Source organism: Tachysurus fulvidraco, chromosome 8 (assembly GCF_022655615.1).
Source record: "Tachysurus fulvidraco isolate hzauxx_2018 chromosome 8, HZAU_PFXX_2.0, whole genome shotgun sequence".
Taxonomy (NCBI): domain Eukaryota; kingdom Metazoa; phylum Chordata; class Actinopteri; order Siluriformes; family Bagridae; genus Tachysurus; species Tachysurus fulvidraco.
This window is the reverse complement of record NC_062525.1, coordinates 6,331,405-6,351,209: the sequence shown is the minus strand read 5'-3', so window position 1 is coordinate 6,351,209 and position 19,805 is coordinate 6,331,405. Positions and strand designations below refer to the sequence as shown.

The 19,805-nt window shown below is 38.8% G+C and overlaps 1 protein-coding gene and 1 long non-coding RNA gene across 2 annotated transcripts; one reads left to right on the top strand and one right to left on the bottom strand.

The window, feature by feature from the left end:
* Nucleotides 1-4,049: 4,049 nt before the first annotated feature.
* LOC113634070 lies at nucleotides 4,050-5,666 on the top strand. Its single transcript, XR_003438437.2, has 2 exons — nucleotides 4,050-4,280; nucleotides 4,436-5,666. It is a non-coding gene; the product is annotated as an uncharacterized LOC113634070 (long non-coding RNA).
* An 85-nt stretch (nucleotides 5,667-5,751) lies between these two features.
* Nucleotides 5,752-19,805, bottom strand: fh (fumarate hydratase). Its single transcript, XM_027132780.2, has 10 exons — nucleotides 19,630-19,805; nucleotides 18,622-18,756; nucleotides 17,769-17,879; nucleotides 16,777-16,953; nucleotides 15,804-15,986; nucleotides 15,475-15,640; nucleotides 14,829-15,032; nucleotides 12,519-12,646; nucleotides 11,268-11,421; nucleotides 5,752-6,994 (listed from the first exon to the last, which is right to left on the bottom strand). Exons 1-10 carry the CDS (start codon nucleotides 19,750-19,752, stop codon nucleotides 6,852-6,854), a joined length of 1,524 nt encoding a protein of 507 aa, XP_026988581.2. The 5' UTR covers nucleotides 19,753-19,805; the 3' UTR covers nucleotides 5,752-6,851.

The following is a 19,805-nucleotide window of genomic DNA, read 5'->3' as shown; positions in this document are numbered from 1 at the left end:
ACCCTGGAGGTCTGAGGTGAACGTGCTAATCACTAAGCCACCCATGTCCCTCCATACTGGAGAATGTTTTGTAAATTTTGAACATTTTAACTTTTACTGCAGCATAAATATGCAAAAGAGATCATTTACAAAAGAAGTGTAGAAGAGTACGTATTGATTTGGGTGAGATTCTGGATTTCTGGATGCTTGTGGGCCTTTTTCCAATTCTATTTTTAAAACCACATTAAACCACCCTAAAATCAGCCTGTTTTCTAAGCAGTAAAACTTACCTCAAACTTTGTTTTTGTTTTTTCCTTAAAGAACTTCCAGAAAACCCAAGATTACTTCCTTGATGTGTTAATCCTAAAAAGTACTACACACACTTTCTAGAATATAAAGGACTTAAAGATCTGCAATTTTTTTGTATTTTCACTTCTAACACACCTGTTATTCAGCCACAAATTATCCAGGGAGCATAAAAACTGTGTATTAATCTTGATCGGTGTATAGAACATGTTTTCAAATGAGTTTCTATTTGAGAGGTTAATTAAATTTAAACACTAACCAATTCATAATTAGAGAAGATGAAATTAAACATGTACGTGATGTAAACAATTTACCGGATTGTGTTCATTAGCTCACTAACTTAACCAACAGCGTTTGTTGTACTAAATTCCCTGAAGCCAATACATGTTTCCAGAACTTTGCATTTGGGTTTTGTGCTAAATTCTTTAATTTGTGATTTTCGAATGAATTATAATAATCTAATCCTGAGGAAGAAGTAAAGGACCTAACAGAGGCTTTCTCCTTGATTCGACATTTGAACTCATCAACTTCCTATGACTAGGGTGTCAAATTAAAGGAAAAACAATCATATAGTGTGTTAGAACTGATTTGGGCCACCACAAGCTTCCAAAATAGCTTCAATGTAGCTTGGCATAAATTACATCAAAACTGTTCTTCCAAATCATATTGTCTTTGGTGTTCCGATGAAGGAGATATAGAGCATAAATTTTCATCCTCATCAATCGTTAAATTAGTCACCCATGCCATCCTGGAATAGACCACAGCCACCAGTATAGAAATGTTTCAGTTCAGAAGAACTTCGTATTGACTTGCAGTGAGGCTTCTCTCTAAACGAACTTAATCCATGTCAGCAAAAATCTATAAATGCCTCCCACAGCATTACCACTATACTTTCTTTAATTTGCCACCTATCTGTAGTTTCCATAAGGCCACCAAACTTTGTTTCCGCCTAAGCCTGATGGATGGCCTTACTGATTCAGCAACAGCACTAGTCTAATGTGTCTGGCAGCCACAAAACAATAAAAAGCAAGGCTGGAGATCACACAGACAATGGCTTGCAGAAAGAGTTATAAATAACATACAAACATAACCTTCTTTTAAGATTGATCCCAGTTGGAGAAATATATGATCACCAATGAGATTAGGCTTGGTAGTGTAGTGGGTCATGGCCAGGTTAGTACTTGGGAGCCCACCGGGGAATGGCAGGTGCTGTAGGGCAGCTATGAGGCAGGGGTGGCTCAATAGTTATGGTTAACGCTAACAGATTTATTTCAGCATTGATTCTTATAATAATAGTTTGAATTCGGATCAGTTCCACCCTGGAGTATCAAAGCAAAACACAGACCATGTGTTTTCTTTTAAACAACCCTCATGATAGCAATGATGTGTTACTCCAATAAAGCTGCAGGTTGTTCGGTTTGATGTGAATTGCTGCTCAAATCAGTAAAAACAAATTTCTCCTGTGGGTTAAATTCTTAATCTATTTCAATCTGATTTAACTGTCTACTAATTTTCCATTCAAGTCAGCATGATTGTGCTACATTTTTCAATCTAATTCGCTAAGAGCAAGCTGTAAACTTACATCGACGCAGTAGTAGTCGGAGCTGAAACTCAGCACTGTTTAAAATTCGACGCCTGTTGAGCTCCCACATGTCGCACTTTTCCGTTTCCTCCCTCGTGGCCACCTGTGCCACCAGGTAACTGTAGATCCCCTTCCTGTCAGCAGCCTTCAGGGAAAGTGCAGCTCTGGCAGGACCATATGTTATACTGGCCCCCTAGTGACCTGCACATCCTATTTACTTCAGTAAAATCCAATACAAAGGGGCATAAATCTGAACCCTGGAGCAAATCCCACAAAGCCACAGATTATAACTGGCAAGGGTAGGGGAAAAGGAGGTTAAATAGCACAGCCTCAGAAGATGGAAAAATTTCTGTTTTCTTTTTGGGAGAAGCATTGCAGAGATAAATAAGATTTTTTTGTGGAGATAAACATGCACGTTACACCACTGTTTCTACTGCTATATTGATGCAGACATCTGCAAACCTTCTGCAAATTATTCTGATTATTAACCAAATGTCCAGTTAAATCTTATTCTTGTCGTCTTCATACTTCACTCTGGAAGCTAAACTCTACTTTAATTCCCTGGAAAAACACATTTCAATGTCAGTCATTCTCATTTTTAGATACATTTTGTCTTAGATGATCATTTTATGTCTTTAGTCAATAGAAAAAGTTTCAGATTTCCAAACATTTCTTCACAGAGATGAGGCCGACTCAGTGAATCCTGAGGCATCTAGAGATCTATTAGTTTTTCCTTGCCACTGCTGCCTGAGTCACCTCAGACTTGTTCATTGGGGATAAATACATACATACACATTGTGAAGTATATATATATATATATATATATATATATATATATATATATATATATATATATATATATATATATATATAGAATACAAAATTCCAGATTAATATACATACATATATATATATATATATATATATATATATATATATATATATATATATATATATATATATATATATATATTATGTATGTATGTATATTAATCTGGAATTTTGTATTCTATTAATATTTATATTAGCATTTATATTAATTTGTTCTATGTTTATGTTCTGTAAAGTGAGACAATGTCGATTGTAAAAAAGTGCTATACAAAAAAAACTTGAAATGAATAAACTTGAATTGAATAAAAAGCTAATAAGAGCATTTTCACATTTAAAAAATAAATGAATAAATAAATAAAAATAAAAGAAAAAGAAACACTGCAGGCTGTGTTGCAATTTCTGTCAAGAGACAGAAATAACATACAGGGCAATAATAACCAAAAAAAAAAAAAAAAGGTTAAGCAAAACAAACAAACAAAAAAAAATTATAATTTATCTAAGATTCAAGTTCTCTAAGATGCCTGGGGGAAAAAAAAACTTGCATCTATAATTAGTTAATAAACTCTATACCTAAGATTGCCTAAAAATATATATTTTTCTCAATCCTTTTTTGCAATTTAATTTTCAGAAACTCTTTGCCTAAGTGATTTCAAAATAATTCACCCCCTTTGTAAAAATGTACCACAGAGAACAAGCTAGTCACATTATACTTCCAAATGTAATCTTTCATGTTCAAGTACTTCTGGAGGACCAGCTCTCTACTGGACGAAAGACGAGGAGTGCAGCTTGTGGCTATGGCGACTCATCACATTAATGCTCCTTAAAATACTACCGTTTTTATTTTTTTTCTGTCTGCAGAGAAAATAAAAGCCAGCATCAGATTTTTACAGTTTTTTTGGATTGCTTACACACTAAAATTAAGAGTAGTACACTATTAGCAAAAACTTACACTCAAGAGGGAAAACATCAGCCCATATTTGCACAACTATAAGCACATTGTCAACCTCACACTTGTTGCAAAACTCTACACACAGTGATTTGCAAAACACTAAACACACAACATACATTACACACAAAAATCTATCATGAAGTCACTTCCATGTAATACCAAAGCACTGACTGTCAAATTACTGCACCGTCCAACCAATCAGTTCAACACAGTCATCAGGTGTGCAAACACTTGTTTGCTTAATTGTAGACACATCAATCATGTGTATAAGCACTATAAAAAGCAGCGAGTTTATCGGTCTTCAAGCACAATGGAAAGAGTCAGAGAAAGAGTAAGACAACGAGGAGAACGAGAACAAGAACGAGAACAAGAATGAGAACGAGAAGGAGTAGGAGGAGGAAGAGGAATCAACAGAGAAAGAGATGGAGGCCATGCTGGAGGTAGAGGTAGAGGAAGAGGAAGACAAGAAGTTGCTCAAAGAGGACCGAGTCTGACAAATGAGATTCGCACAACATTGGTTGACCACGTTGTCAACCTCGGCCTGATGCTGAGGGAGGCTGGACTGCGAGTACAGCCAAATCTAAGCCAATACACAGTGGCAAGTGTGATAAGAACATTTCGACTGGAAAATAGGTACAGTGTATTGAAAAAATATCATCATATCAAAAACACCTGCACGGTTTCAGTAACTGCTCACAGTACTGTATTCTATGCACTATCAACACTTCTGTTACCTTTTCCTGTGAAATTACTGTACTATTGCATACTGTTTTTTTTTTCCTACATAGGATTGAGTTCATATACGTAGATGAGGCTGGGTTCAACCTGACGAGAACACGAAGGAGGGGAAGAAACATCATTGGCCACAGGGCTATAGTCAATGTCCCAGTGCAAAGTGGGGATAATATAACACTCTGTGCAGCCATTACACAGAATGGGGTCCTCCACCGCCATGCCCATATGGGCCCTTACAACACAGCACTCATACTTACATTCTTGGACCAACTGCACAAGATAACAGCAGCAAATCAAATCGATCATATGCAATACATTGTTGTCTGGGACAATGTGTCTTAGCACCGCTCTGCTCTGGTTCACAACTGGTTTCAGCAACATCCACATTTCACCGTCCTATATCTTCCACCATACTCTCCATTCCTCAACCCTATAGAAGAGTTTTTCTCGGCATGGCGGTGGAAGGTCTATGATCTCCGTCTCCAGGCTGAGGTACCCCTCATCCAAGCCATGAAGGAGGCCTGTGACCAGATGGAGGTAGCAGCAATGCAAGGATGGATTCGTCATTCATGACATTTCTTTCCAAGGTGTCTTGCTAATGACAACATTGTCTGCGATGTTGATGAAATTCTCTGGCCAGATCCAGCTAGGCGAAGAGACAATGTCTAGTTTTGTTTTGTTTTTTTTACAGTAAACTTACAGTACATGTCAACATTTTGGGCGTGTTGACAAATGAGTTTCTTCAGTCTGCAACATTGGTCTTGGTTAATTTACATTATATTTGTACTTTATTGATGGTAGCCTACTCTAATCATAGGGAAGTAGAAGTGCTAAAAGTGTTTTAGGTTTATCACAGCAGAGTGTAACTCGTGCAAACTGAGTATAGTAATGTGAAACATGAGGTAACAAAGTGTGGTTTTTAAACAGAAGTGTATAGTTTTTACAAGAGTGTTTAATTATGCAAGGGATCTGTAGTGTTTTGCTAATTGTGTGTAGTGTTTTGAAAACACGGGCCCTGTTTTGAAAATCGTGCTTAAGCAATCCAAAAAAACTGTAAGATATGACACTACCCTGTTTTTTTTTTTTTTTTTTGCATAATTGTGATAACACTGACCGCGTTATGAAAAACAAAGAAATGGTCTAATAAAATAAAAATGAATTAGGTGTTTACTGCTAGTGTGATAAAACACTTTATAAATCAATATGAAAGGGCCTAAGGCTGAACCATGGGGTACATCACAGCAGACTAGAACTTAAGCTATATAATAAAATAATTTTTTTTCATGCTGTTTTTTTGACAATTCATAGAAGTCAAAAATTCTTTTAAAAAATGTATCTGGATAAATAAACGACGCACTGACTGAAGGAGCAGAGACACAAAGCTTAATTTAATTTCCATCATAACGTTCAGACAAACTGCATGTGTGATGTGTCGCTAATCATATTTACCTCTTCTGAGCAGATCCTCAGCTTTTACACTGTGCGATTACAGAAGTCGTATAAGATTACTTCTTTTATTTCATAATAAAATCCTGGCTCAGTTCTTTAAGACTGTATGATAAGCTTTATAGTTAGATGATCTTTATTGTTCTTCATTAAGTCAGTTAAACCAGCCAAAAGAAAAAATTCTATATTCTGCTTACATCAACAATCAGCTTGAAGTAATAAGTATATATTTTTTTCATCATTCGATGCCATCCTCCTATTGGTGGCTTGTTGACCAACTCAAACTTTTAGATTTTAATGGGTGGGAGAAACGAAGGCTAATCACAATGGTAATAAATTGATCAACACTAAGCACATTATGAACTGTAAAGACTGCCAATATCAATACAAGACAAAGAATTGTGCGACAGCCAGAAACTGTATAGCATAATTCCAGTTTTTACAGTAAGAACTGGAGAACACCATTTTTATAGTGTTATAACACAGAAATAAACAATCCTGAACATACCATGATACTACAAATACAGTACGTGCTTCACTACAAAGTCAGTGTGATTATTGGCAAAGGGTCCGAGATGACACACAATTGAATAAATGTGTGATTTCTGATTAAACAGATGAAGAGAGGATGTTAGAAAATCATTATTTGTTAAACTACAATTCATAAGAACATCAAATAGTTTTATTATATTGCTATAACTATAATGCATTTTATCCATTTCAAATTGTAGCTGATTTTTAGCCAAATTTATTTTTTACAGATCTTTGTATGAAAGGTTTTTCTTCATCCCATGATTTGTCATGATGCTTCTGGAAACGGTCCACAAGGCCCTGTGTACATGTCCATATGCTCACCGATGGGAGACTGAAAGCATAATTAAATACTTGTGGAAAAAAAAAGAAATACTGGAAAACTTAAAATACATTTGTGGGTTTAAAGAAAAATAAAACACTTTCCAAAAAAAGAAACATTTTATTGTACAAGGCCTCGCCTCGATTTCCACACTTTGGAATCGGAATCATTTACTTGGGGCCAAGCATGTCCTGAGGACGGACCCACTGTTCAAACTGTTCCTCCGTCAGATAGCCCAGCTTGATGGCAACTGCTTTTAATGTTGAACCCTCTTTGTGGGCAGTTTTAGCGATGGTAGCAGCTTTGTCGTAACCTGACGAAGACAGAGAAAGACAGCACAGGTGAGACAAGCATGACTGTTATCATGTGCTAAAAATCACAATACAGCTACTTCTATAAAAGAAAATAAAAATAAAAGCTCAATACTCAATTTTTTAACGCTCCTGGCCTCTGAATACTTTCAATCCCTTGGATTTTCAAACATTAAAAGAGACCAGCTTTTGAGTTCTCTGTGTTTTTGTGCACACGGTTCTACATTCAGACTTCTATATGTTCCTGACAGCAGGAGGTTCGACATGTTTTTCTTCTTTACATACTAACAGCATCCTTCCTCTCTCCTATACATTAATTAATTCATTCATTCATTCATTTTCTACCGCTTATCCGAACTTCTCGGGTCACGGGGAGCCTGTGCCTATCTCAGGCGTCATCGGGCATCAAGTCAGGATACACCCCGGAGTGCCAACCCATCACAGGGCGCACACACACTCATTCACTCATACAAATCACACACTACGGACAATTTTCCAGAGATGCCAATCAACCTACCATGCATGTCTTTGGACCGGGGGAGGAAACCGGAGTACCCGGAGGAAACCCCCGAGGCACGGGGAGAACATGCAAACTCCACACACACAAGGAGGTGTGAGGCGAACGTGCTAACCACTAAGCCACCGTGCCCACCCCATCTCATATACAGAACATATTATATTACACTGCGATATAAACATTCTTTTTTAAAAATCACTGAGATCCCCTGATTGAAAGAAAACACAAAACTGATGAGCAGCATCCTTTCTTCTTCATCGTGTTTCTCTCAGAAAACCATGTAAACGTTCTGCAATGATTAAGATTCGAGCAAACAGCAACGCGATCTGTTTAATCCCTGTAGCAAACTGATAGCATAAATGATTATCTACAAGCTGCAGAAATGCAGATTTATGAACAAATCAGGTGACTAATCAAGTAAAATAATAAGACATAACGTGACATAGTTGGAGATACTGCACATGCAGAACATATCGTCCAAGTGATCTCAGGAACATACTCAAGAGCTTTTTTTTAAACCATCCATTCTCATTTTTTTTGTGTCCTTGTTGACCTTCTTGTCTATACTTAGTCAGCCAGCATTAACAGCCCTCAAAACTGAGCCCTGTTAAACTGTTCCAGCCATGCAAGAACAAATATTCATCTCATCTCATTAATGCCTGTTTGCTGCTCAATCTAGTTACTCCACCAGAAAATAATCGGGTTTGAATTCTCATCCTGCTTTCGGTGGCTGGAAAAGTCATGTCCAGCAGTCTCAGATCTCTACACCAGAAGTGTCCAGTCTCATCTGCCATAACTCCTGATGTGGTGGTCCAACTGGGCACCTGATATGCCACTGAAGGCCAAGAAGGAGTGATTAAACTGGTGGAATCAGCTGCATCTCCTGCAGAATAAAGTACCTGCAGCCAGGCCAGCCCTGGGCAGATAAGAACGGACACAAGTGTTCTGCAACATGCCAGTTATCCATGGTGGGTGCTTTAAAGTGTGTGTGTTAAGACTCTCAAAGGCTCTCGACAGCTGCTCGGGGACAGAACTAATGGCTGCTTGGCTGGGTCATGGCAAGAATAGGCAATGTGTCACTTCTGTATTTGCAAGTCTGATGAAGGTCCTGAGTAAGTGTTAAGGCCTGCTAGACTGAGTGAATATTAGCTGCTTGAATTTCACACACACACACACACACACACACACACTTATTTTTCCTATCTGGTTTCTGATTACATATTGATTTTTATTTTTTATTTTTATCTTTAATTATTTCTTCTCTTTGTTTATAGACGCCAGTGCAATGAGGTGCACACAATTGTCATTTAGACACAGATTAATAAAAACAAAATTACAGGAGGTTGTAATTTCTTTCCCCTCCCTATGACCATATTTCACCAAAACAAATAGGAGTTGTGTTTAATACCGTTTTGAAGCTTTCTCTTGATGATCAATAGACAATTTAACAGAACTGCCTCTTAGACTAGCGATATGTTAGCGCATTTTGGTTAAACCGGAATCGAATCTTTAGATCTGATTTTCTCCTTTTTCACATTTGGGAGACTTGCTAGGAGGATGTGTGCAGCAGAGAAGCAGATTCCAGTTCAGAACAGAGCGTCTGTAGTTTTATTTAAATAGTACACCACGTCGATATTTCGCCTTGTAAAGCATGGGAGTCTTTTCCCACACATTTCTGACTGAGCTATTGCTTTTAGATTGAAAGTATTTTGCAGATCCTGACGGATTTTGGGTTCTTCTGAAGAGTGGGAAATAAATACTAGGTGTGATTGACTCTTGTGAGATCATTAATCTGAAGATCCAAGATGGCCCCGCGAATGGCAGCCTCAGTGCTTAAAACTCAAATCAAGCACCCGCAGGGCGCCCCCCAGGGCTGTGTTCTCTCCCCACTACTCTTCTCCCTGTACACGAATGACTGCACCTCTAATGACCCATCTGTCAAGCTCCTGAAGTTTGCAGACGACACCACACTGATCGGCCTCATCCAGGATGGTGACGAGTCTGCTTACAGACTGGAGGTTGAGCGGCTGGCTGTCTGGTGCAGCCTTAACAACCTGGAGCTGAACACACTCAAGACAGTGGAGTTGATACTGGACTTCAGGAGAAACCCCCCTGCTCTTCCCCCACTAACCATCATGGACAGCATTGTCACAGCAGTGGAGTCATTCAGATTCCTGGGAACCACAATCTCCCAGGACCTGAAGTGGGACATTCACATTGACTTCATTGTGAAAAAGGCTCAGCAGAGGTTGTACTTCCTTCGTCAGCTGAAGAAGTTCAACCTGCCACAGGATTTGCTGAAACAGTTCTAGACTGCAATCATTGAATCCATCCTCTGCACCTCAGTAACTGTTTGGTTCAGCTCAGCCACCAAATTCGATCTCAGAAGACTACAGAGGGTAGTCCGGACTGCTGAGCAAATCATTGGCACAACTCTCCCCACCCTCCAAGACCTGTACTCCTCCAGAGTGAGCAAAAGAGCAAAGAAAATCACTCTGGACCCCTCACATCCAGCACACTACCTCTTTGAACTGTTGCCATCTGATCGACGCTACAGAGCCCTGAGCTCCAGAACGACCAGACATAGGAACAGTTTCTTCCCTCAAGCAATCCACCTGATGAACAATTAACACCATGGAACACACAACACATAATATTTGCTCTATGTATACCTCAATTGCACATTTCATACTTGCACTCTGTACATACATGCATACATATTGTCTGAATGTTTAAGTTTACTTCAACTGCACACTTCACAATTGCACATGTGTACATACAAATTGTATATATTGTATACTTATTTGCATATGTATATTTCATGCTTATTTAAACTGCACATTTCACACCTGTAAATGTGTACATACAATTTCATCTATACTACATATGTCATTCTGTTACACTGTGGAGATTATGTCACTAAAACAAATTCCTCGCATGTGAAAACATGCCTGGCAATAAAGCTGATTCTGATTCAGCAGACTCAGGCTTGGAGGTGTGACTGAGTGAAGAAACACAGATTTGAGTGTAAAGTGAATAATGGGTTGTCTCACAGTCCTCCCCCTCTATCTATCTGTCGGTCTGTCTGTTTCTTTGAGGTATCGATGCTTCAGCTACGAGATGTACGACACGTGGTATTCAGTCTGCATAGCAGGTTTATAAGTGAGAGTGCTGACTGACTGTGACACAGGCCTCTGGACCTCATTAATGCTCTTGTGGCTAAAGGAACACGAATCCCAACAGCCATGCTCCAACATCTCATGGAAAGCCTTTCCAGAAGAGAGCAGCTTATTATAACAGCAGAGAAATACTAAGTCTGGAACGGGATGGTCAATAAGCTCATACGAGTCTACCTTTACTACATAGTGTCCATAACAAATGAAGCATTTATTGTGAAGAAGAATGGAATCTCTTTCTCTTTCCGTTGTTGATTGAATGGTCAGGGTTCACGTCCCAACACCTCCAAGCTGCCACTGTTACACCCTTAACCCTCTCTTCTCCAGGGCTGCTATATCATAGCTGCCCAGGCACATTGATCTCAAGTCGTCTTCTATTCTGGGTTACGCTGCTGTTAATTTAAGGCTTTGTTTTTATTACGTGAAACTAACTTTCTCTGAGATAAGCAGTGAGACACAACAACAGATGTATAAAACTATACGGAGTAAGGAAGCATGTACAAGTTCGAACCAGAGAAGCTCGACGGTGTTAAGCTTGTAAAGGAGCGCCCCATGGTGGTCGAGCAATGACACTGTACTTGCCTATGTGAGGGTTGAGAGCGGTGACGAGCATCAGAGACTCGTTCATCAGTTTGTTGATCCGTTCCGTGTTAGCCTGAATTCCGACCACGCAGTTTTGAGTAAAGGAAACCGAGGCGTCTCCTAGCAACCGGGTGGAGTTCAGAACATTCTTAATCTGTGCAGAGAGACAGAGACGTAAGAAATAGCGATGAACTCAAATCCTGTATATAACAGGTCTAAAAATGTGAGCGAGCGGCATGTGTGTGTGTGTGTATATGTGTGTGTGGGTATAAAAGGCACAGTTGTATTTATATAGTGTTTTAGGGATGTAGCTATAGATTGGTTTGGTTTTCTATTGCAGTTTTTTAAACAGCAGTAAAATAAACACCAAGCTATTAAATCTTGAAATATAGGCTTCAATTAATTTGATCTAGAAATAGCCAATAGAGTAGAAATGAGGAACAAGTTTAAAATAAATAAATAAATAAATAAATCTGTGCCAATTCAGACTCCCGAGCACATGGTCAGACACTTTATAAAACTTTAATAAATTTACTGCAGTAGAAATACTTTGTGACGCTTTTGTGAAGCTTCCGTGATTACGTCTTTTTGTTTGTTTTCATTTTGTTAATTTGTTTAAGTGCGTTTTATTTATTTGAGGATTTGTTGCACTGCTCAGAAGTCAGACCATTAAATGTTCTAGGATACAAAACAATATAGACAGGAAAACGTTATAACGTAACAACTTTGTGTGGATCTTAAAGTTGCGTTTAACTTAAAAGCATTCAACTTTGAGAACGTGATCATGAGCGACAGACTCTCTATGATTCCTGATACTATCATCAGTCATCCAAAGCCTGGAATATATAATGGTACCTTAGGTACTTTATAAAGCAAAATATTTGGCAGACTGAATAAATTACACACCACGGTCTAATGAGCTGAAATTTTTTCCTCTGTAGGTGTTTCATTCAAGGATACTCAAGTTCTGAGTAATGTTTGCATGGACTAAATGAAAGTTTACCGAGGAAATCCAGAGAAATATCCTTAAGATATATTCACGTGGTTTTGCTGCCCGGATTTTGTCCGACGTTCATTTCACATACTATAAAAAATAAAATGTACAAACCGTTTTATCGGAACGATCAAATGTTTCAGATATTCACTACAGTTCTATAGTGTTTACAGACGTAACAGTCACGTGAGAAGACCAGTGAGGAGAACGCACAAATAAAAAAGCAGAATGAGTGTGCGGAGGCGGACGATACTAACGATCATCGGCTTGAACACGTTGAGCTCAAAGTGTCCGTTGCTGCCTCCGACTGTGACGGCCACGTGGTTTCCAATCACCTGAGCAGCCACCATGGTCATGGCCTCACACTGTGTGGGATTCACTTTACCTGTTTCAGAGAAACACATGTACACCAACACCTGTTTTATCACCTGGAACATCTCCAGTCATCAATACATCCATGATATTTCACTGTATGATCCATCACTATGGCAGGTTAAGGGAGCCAATATTACATAAAAAAAATCTTAATTAATTAATGGCATAAATATAGAGGAAAGGAAGAATGGTGTTTTTCCTAAATAAATAAATAAATAAATAAATAAATAACTTCTATATATACACTTCACGCAACAATGAAAACCTTATAATAGTAATTCAGTCAGCGTTAAAGGCAGGGTCTCCGTTGTTTGAGAAATGCTTCGGAAAACTGTGTTGGGCCGGTAAACAAAACAAAAACAAAACTAACGTGTAGCCAATTAGCAGAAAGCGGTTTTAACATTGACATGGAGGATAAAAACAAAGAAAGAAAGCGAAGAAAGGCTTACGATAAGGCAAGAAGTAGGACGTGTTAATATAGGATCAGCTTTCCAACGCTGGAGAGAACTGAAGGAGCGGGAAGGCCTGCGATGGGACGACAAGGTTGCTTTTTTCCTTCTCGATAGGTGAGTAACGTTGGTTTTGCTTTGTTACACAGAACTAATATATGCCTTTGTCCTTTACATGATTATGCTTGTGTGTCATTTTTACTTGTTTGTTTATCTGCAATCGTATTGTTCTTCCCTTCAGCTATGATAAAGACACATTTCTTTCTATTAGCTGCCTTTGTCGTGTAAGTATGTGTGGGTGGAGCTATCAATACAGGGGTGGGACCCGTTTAGGTTAGGGGCGTGTTTGTTTTGGTGATTTTATATGTCAAGTCAAGAGTCAAGAGTCAAGAAGCTTTTTATTGTCATTTCAACCATATATAGCTGTTGCAGTACACAGTGAAATGAGACAACGTTTCTCCAGGATCAAGGTGCTACATAAAACAAAGACAGGGCTAAGGACATGTAAGTAGTCTTAGCCACATAAAGTGCAACTGTGCAACCTGGTGCAAACAGTGCAGGACAAGACAAGCAAGACAGTGCAGGACAAAAGACAGTGCAGGACAAAAAACAGTGCAGACATTAAGTTACAAGACAATACAAAAAGTACAAAAAATGCAATACACAAAAGACAATACACAGTAACAGAAACAGCGCCGACCGACCAGTGTAAATACTGAATGTTCAAACAGTATTTTGTGCAGTAAAAGAATGAACAGCAGCAGGTTCTTAGCAGCAGGTCCTTTGGATTATATATGGAGTTGTGCAAAAAACAGCAGATGACTGAGATATTGTCCAATATGTGCAAAAACAGCAGAAAAGTGTGCAAAACAGTGTGTGTGTTTTGTGAGGGTCTGTGCAGTCCATACAGATGATGTGTGTGTATGTTGTGCTCAGTATAGTACAGTTCGGTTATTGAGAAGTCTGATGGCTTGTGGGGTCAACATTGGCTTTCAAACATTGGAGACCCCACCTTTAAGTTAGGAGTTAAGAACAGGTGAAAATGCCTAAAGTCAGCTCAGACATGTTAAATGCTATCACACTGAGATGACATTAGCAGATACAATTACTTCATAGTAACCAAAGAAGTATAAGATTTGTGCACTTGACTTTCAGTTCAGATTCCATTAAGATTGACACGTACTGTACAAACAGATATAACATGAACTACAACATTTTCTAATGGAGTCTAATTTCTCATTTTCGTGTGCTGCTGAATGCTGTAAAGAGAAAGAGGATCTTTCTCAGTCACTGCCCTTTACAGTGCTGCATACCGGGGAGGTCAGAGTTCAGAGAGCGTCTAAAAGGAGACGTGCGGAGTTAGAGCCAAACCGACCGTCACAGCACATGCTCAAACAAGCGTTTGTTTTAAAAAATGTAAATTAAGAAATAAAATAAAAACAATTAAATGTAAAAAACTATAATTATGTTTTTTTTAAGTGTTGCACGATAAAAAAAAATCCTAAATATATAGATTTAAAAACGACATTATTATAGCTTCGAGTGCTTTAAACATTCTAAATGTTAATTTAGCATATATTATTATTAAATTTTATTTTTAAAGGGTATTTGAAAAATATATAGATATAAATGTGAAGGATATTCAAGATATAAACACATAAAGTGAGAGTAAGTAAGACTAATATCCAATCACACTGCTTTCAGAGACTCGCGATGTGATTGGTTGACGAGCCCGTCACTCACCGGGCATGATGCTGGAGCCGGGCTCGTTCTCTGGCAGGATGAGCTCCCCGAGACCTGAGCGAGGGCCCGAGCCCAGGAAGCGAATGTCGTTGGCGATCTTCATCATGCTGACGGCCACCGTGTTTAAAGCTCCGCTCAGCTCCACCAGGGCATCGTGGGCCGCCAGAGCCTCGAACTTATTTGGTGCGGTCACAAATGGTAGACCTGGAAACGATCACAATAACAACATCAGGTTTCTACAGCATTTCATATAGCACACTAAATATTACAAGAACATATGGAACATCAAATCGCAATACAATCGCAACACAATATCAACAGAGATGTGAAGCTCTATAAGAAACAGGCATTTTTGAGTTATTTCAGTATTCTATGTCGTAGATTTTTTCTTTCTTGGATTGGACTTAGTTATATTCTGTTGTATAACTAAATTTAAAGATCAGCAGCAGAAACTATTTGCTGTGCAGAAAAGGCAGATGGGATTTCTTGCACTTGGTGCTAGCATGAAAAAAATGTGAAAGAACACAACAGTTTAAGAGACATGAGGTAGTGTATCCATGGATGTGTGTGTGTGTGTGAGTGTGTGTGTGTGTGTGTGTGTGTGTGTGTGTGTGTGTGTGAGAGTGTGTGTGTGTGTGTTTGTAACCTGTGAGTGCTGAGACTCGTTCAGCCACTTTCTCTGCAAACCCGATGCGAGTGTTTAGTCCCGTGCCCACTGCGGTGCCGCCTGCTGCCAACTCATACACTCGGGGCATTGCCGCCTTCATACGTTCAATACTGTATTTCACCTGCTGCACATAGCCTCCAAACTCCTACACACACACGTAATGTTACTGATAATACTTATAATACTTTTTGTTTTTCATCAAATATTCAAGAACCTTCATTTGTTTTAAACTAGTTTTCTATACATTGTAAAATGATCGTAATTTATTGCTTTTATAAATACGACCACCATGCAGATTTTTTTTTTACCTGTCCGAGTGACAGAGGCACAGCATCCTGTGTGTGTGTGCGACCGATTTTGATGATGTCCTTAAACTCCTCGGCTTTGGCGGCGAGAGCATCGTGGAGTGCCTGCAGGCCGGGCAGCAGCACCTCATGCACTTCTTTAGCTGCAGCAATGTGCATGGCAGTGGGGAAGGTGTCATTGGAGCTCTGGAACGTATACACACACGCGTACACACACCCACACACACACACGTACACACGAAATTATGGCTATAAAACCAGAGAAAAATAGAATCAAGATACATTTTATAACGTAAATAATACAATAGTGAATCAACATTAACATATTACTTTTGAACTGTTCAGTGACACATAATCTGTGTCCTAATTAAACTGATACTAGTGAGCATCACACACAAGCTTCCTTTCTTAAACATGAAGATCTGTAACGTACAGTATATCTAGATTAGTACATAAAACAGATTTAAGTGAGTTCATATGTATAAGATTCGTTGACTAAGAAATGAATGAAGACAGGCATACAAGAGGAAAACACACTTATTATTATTATTATTATTATTATTATTATTATTATTATTATATTCTAATTCTTATGAATTATTATTATTATTATTATATTCTTATACATAAAATGGTTCACAAAAGAAAAGATAAAATTAAATAAAACAATAATTCTAATGCAACAATACATGAAAATAAAATATAAAAATGTATAAATCAACAGAACATAAAATGACAAACCATTAGGGGAAATAAAAGAAATAAAGAAATAAAATAAATACAAAAAAAATTTTATTTTTAAAAGCAGTTTAAGCATACAATCATTGAATAAAGTGGACTGATTAAAAAGCTGAGGTGAATAAATGTGTTTATATAGTTATAAATTAATTAATCTAATCTTAGCTTAGATTCATTAAAACACTTCTTGAGCTTTTCTTCCTAAAGGGTGTTTAAATATATAAAGATATTCAGCCACCTGACTCTTGTTGACGTGGTCGTTGGGATGAACGGGGTCTTTACTGCCCAGTTTGCCCCCGAGGATCTCGATGGCCCGGTTGCTGATCACCTCGTTGACGTTCATGTTGGTTTGCGTTCCTGAGCCCGTCTGCCACACCACCAAGGGGAAATGTTCGTCCAGTTTCCCAGCAGACACCTGGGCACGGAGACACGGTGTGAGTTGGAGATACAACAACGTAAAGATCGTCAGCTTCTACAGACATGAACGTGTACTATTTTAAATAAAAATAAATAAATACTAATCCACTATGGTGTGATTTCTACCACAATGAACTGGTTTACTCCACTTACACTATGGCTATGTTTACTTATTAAAATAACATCACAGGTTTTTTCCATTTATAGCAAGTGGAACATTAAGGAAACAAGTTACTTCCTGTTAGCATTAATGCTACAGCAGCTGAAAACAACTGGTCATTCGCCAGTTTTTTATTTTTAAATCATTTTTTTCAGAAAACATTTTTTTCTCCTTTCTTATTTCTGAATCATAAATAAAACGAAGTGCATTTTTGTCTGAATAAAATTATATAAATCCCGAACTGATATGAACAGAGCATTTGGCAGACAACTTTATTCAGAGTGACTTACAATTATACAGCTGAGCATATTTATGGTTAAGGGCCTTGCTCAGAGGCCCAGCAGTGGCATGTTGGTGGCCCTGGGATTAGAACTCACAACCTTCCAGTTAGTAGTTCAACACTTTAACCACTGAGCTAACATTGCCCTCTTAAAAATAAATAAATAAATGTATTTATTCGCTCCCCTTCAAAAGTTTTTATTTGATTGCATTTGGTGGAAAATTAATAAAATGCTCTTATACACGATTTCTAGATGTCTTACAATTTGTTGTCACACTCATAACAGTGGTATTGACCTTAACAGCCCTACAATAATAAACTGATGTCTATTAACAGTTCCTGCATGATTATGAGCTGTGAGCTTTTTCAGTACCTCATCTGCGGCCTGTACAATAGCGTCAGCAATCTTGGTGTCCAAGCCGTAGTCCTTATTCACCTCAGCTGCTGCTCGCTTCAGAATGCCGAATGCTTTAATTACCTGGATCTGAATCACGCACACACACACACACACACACAGACACATCCGCATACACACATGCAGACATACGCAGACGCACGCATACACACACACACACGCATACACACATGCAGACACACGCAGACACACACACATACGCATACACACATACGCAGACACACACACGCAGACACACACACGCAGACACACACACGCAGACACAGACACACGCAGACACAGACACACGCAGACACAGACACACGCAGACACAGACACACGCAGACACAGACACACGCAGACACAGACACACGCAGACACAGACACACGCAGACACACGCAGACATGCAGACACACGCAGACATGCAGACACACGCAGACACAGACACACGCAGACACAGACACACGCAGACACAGACACATGCAGACGCAGGCAGACGCAGACACACGCAGACGCAGGCAGACGCAGACATAGACACACGCAGACACACAGACACACAGGCGCACAGACACGCAGACACAAATACACACACACATGCAGACAAAACTCTTCAGACAAAATGTCTGTAACATCCTTTTACACCTAAATGCTTTCTAAATCAATTAAATAGTGACTAAAACCTTGATATCTAAGTGTGATTTCCTCACACAGTGAAAGCTTGACTCCAGTGTATTGATATAATACACACAAAGTTATAATGCTGGAATGTAAAACACCACATTATTGTTAAACTACATGACAGAAGCTCTGTCCCTCTGCTGTACGACTCACCGGCATCCTCTCGGTCACACCACCGATTTTGAAGTTCATGGTGGACCTCACGGTTTGAGCTCCATAGTATTTATCACTGGGGACTTTCAGCTCCCCGAAAGTGTCCTTTTCTATTCTGTAAGACTCTGAACTTGTCTAAGAGACACAGTGAGACAGACCATGAGACAAAAAAACTAATAAACATTCATTATATTTAAAAATACTAATAAAACATAAACCAAAATATACACATTAACATAAAACATAGGATTATAACAACATACTGAGTGACTCTCTCTCTCTCTCTCTCTCTCTCTCTCTCTCTCACACACACACACACACACACACACACACACACACACACACACACACACAGGCACTCACACGCGCAGGCGCGCGCGCGCACACACGCTTATATATATATAACTCGTGAGATTTGGATTACATTCATTATATTCAGAAGGCTTTACATAAGACTTTGCGACACAACATCAGTATCATGACAAATTATGTCACAAATACTTTTTGTTTAAATATATAAACACAAATGTTTTTAATTTTCCTTAAAGTCAGAAAATAAGCTGCAGACTTTGACCTTGTGTCAGACTTTTTAATGTTATTCACTCATATTTTACGCGTGTACATAATTAATACAAAAAAAAACTATACATCTCACCAAAATATAAACTAGGAACACACACACACACACACACACACACACAGGCTAATGTTTATTTGACTGTACGCTAGTTTGCCAAACATATTTTCCATACCCGTTTTCAGCAAACCCCACCTCCTACAATATGATTGGCTGAAGCGGTCTTCCACCTGCAACACGATTGGTTACCTTCACTAACTCGTTGCCGGATTGGTGATGATTGACCTATCCTAGCCAACAAGGCGGGATTTGTATGAAAACGGTTATGGTTTATAAATATCATCTATGCTAGGCTAAGTAATGAAAAAGGTCATCTTCGGCTATACGGGAAACTTGACATTGTATTTAAACACAGTAAAATATGACCGTACCATCCTGAGGCAGCTGTGTGATAATCCTGGTGCCCGGCTGGTGGTTTTAGTGGCAGCACAGCGCGGAAGAGCCGAAGCGTGGCTGTTAAATCGCTGCAGGTTTCTAAGCGCGGTGCGGTACATGGTGGTAGTTAGCTAAAGTTCTGACACAAGGGCGGAACCAACGTGAGCCAACC

What these genes read in the sequence shown, in the direction of transcription:
- fh (XM_027132780.2), bottom strand. Translation starts at nt 19,752, where the DNA reads ATGTACCGCACCGCGCTTAGAAACCTGCAGCGATTTAACAGCCACGCT. An exon ending in GTGTGACCGAGAGGATGCCG is followed by an intron (nt 17,880 to 18,621) that starts GTGAGTCGTACA and finishes TGCGTGATTCAG; the next exon opens with ATCCAGGTAATTAAAGCATT. An exon ending in CGGCTCCAGCATCATGCCCG is followed by an intron (nt 12,647 to 14,828) that starts GTGAGTGACGGG and finishes TCTCTGAAACAG; the next exon opens with GTAAAGTGAATCCCACACAG.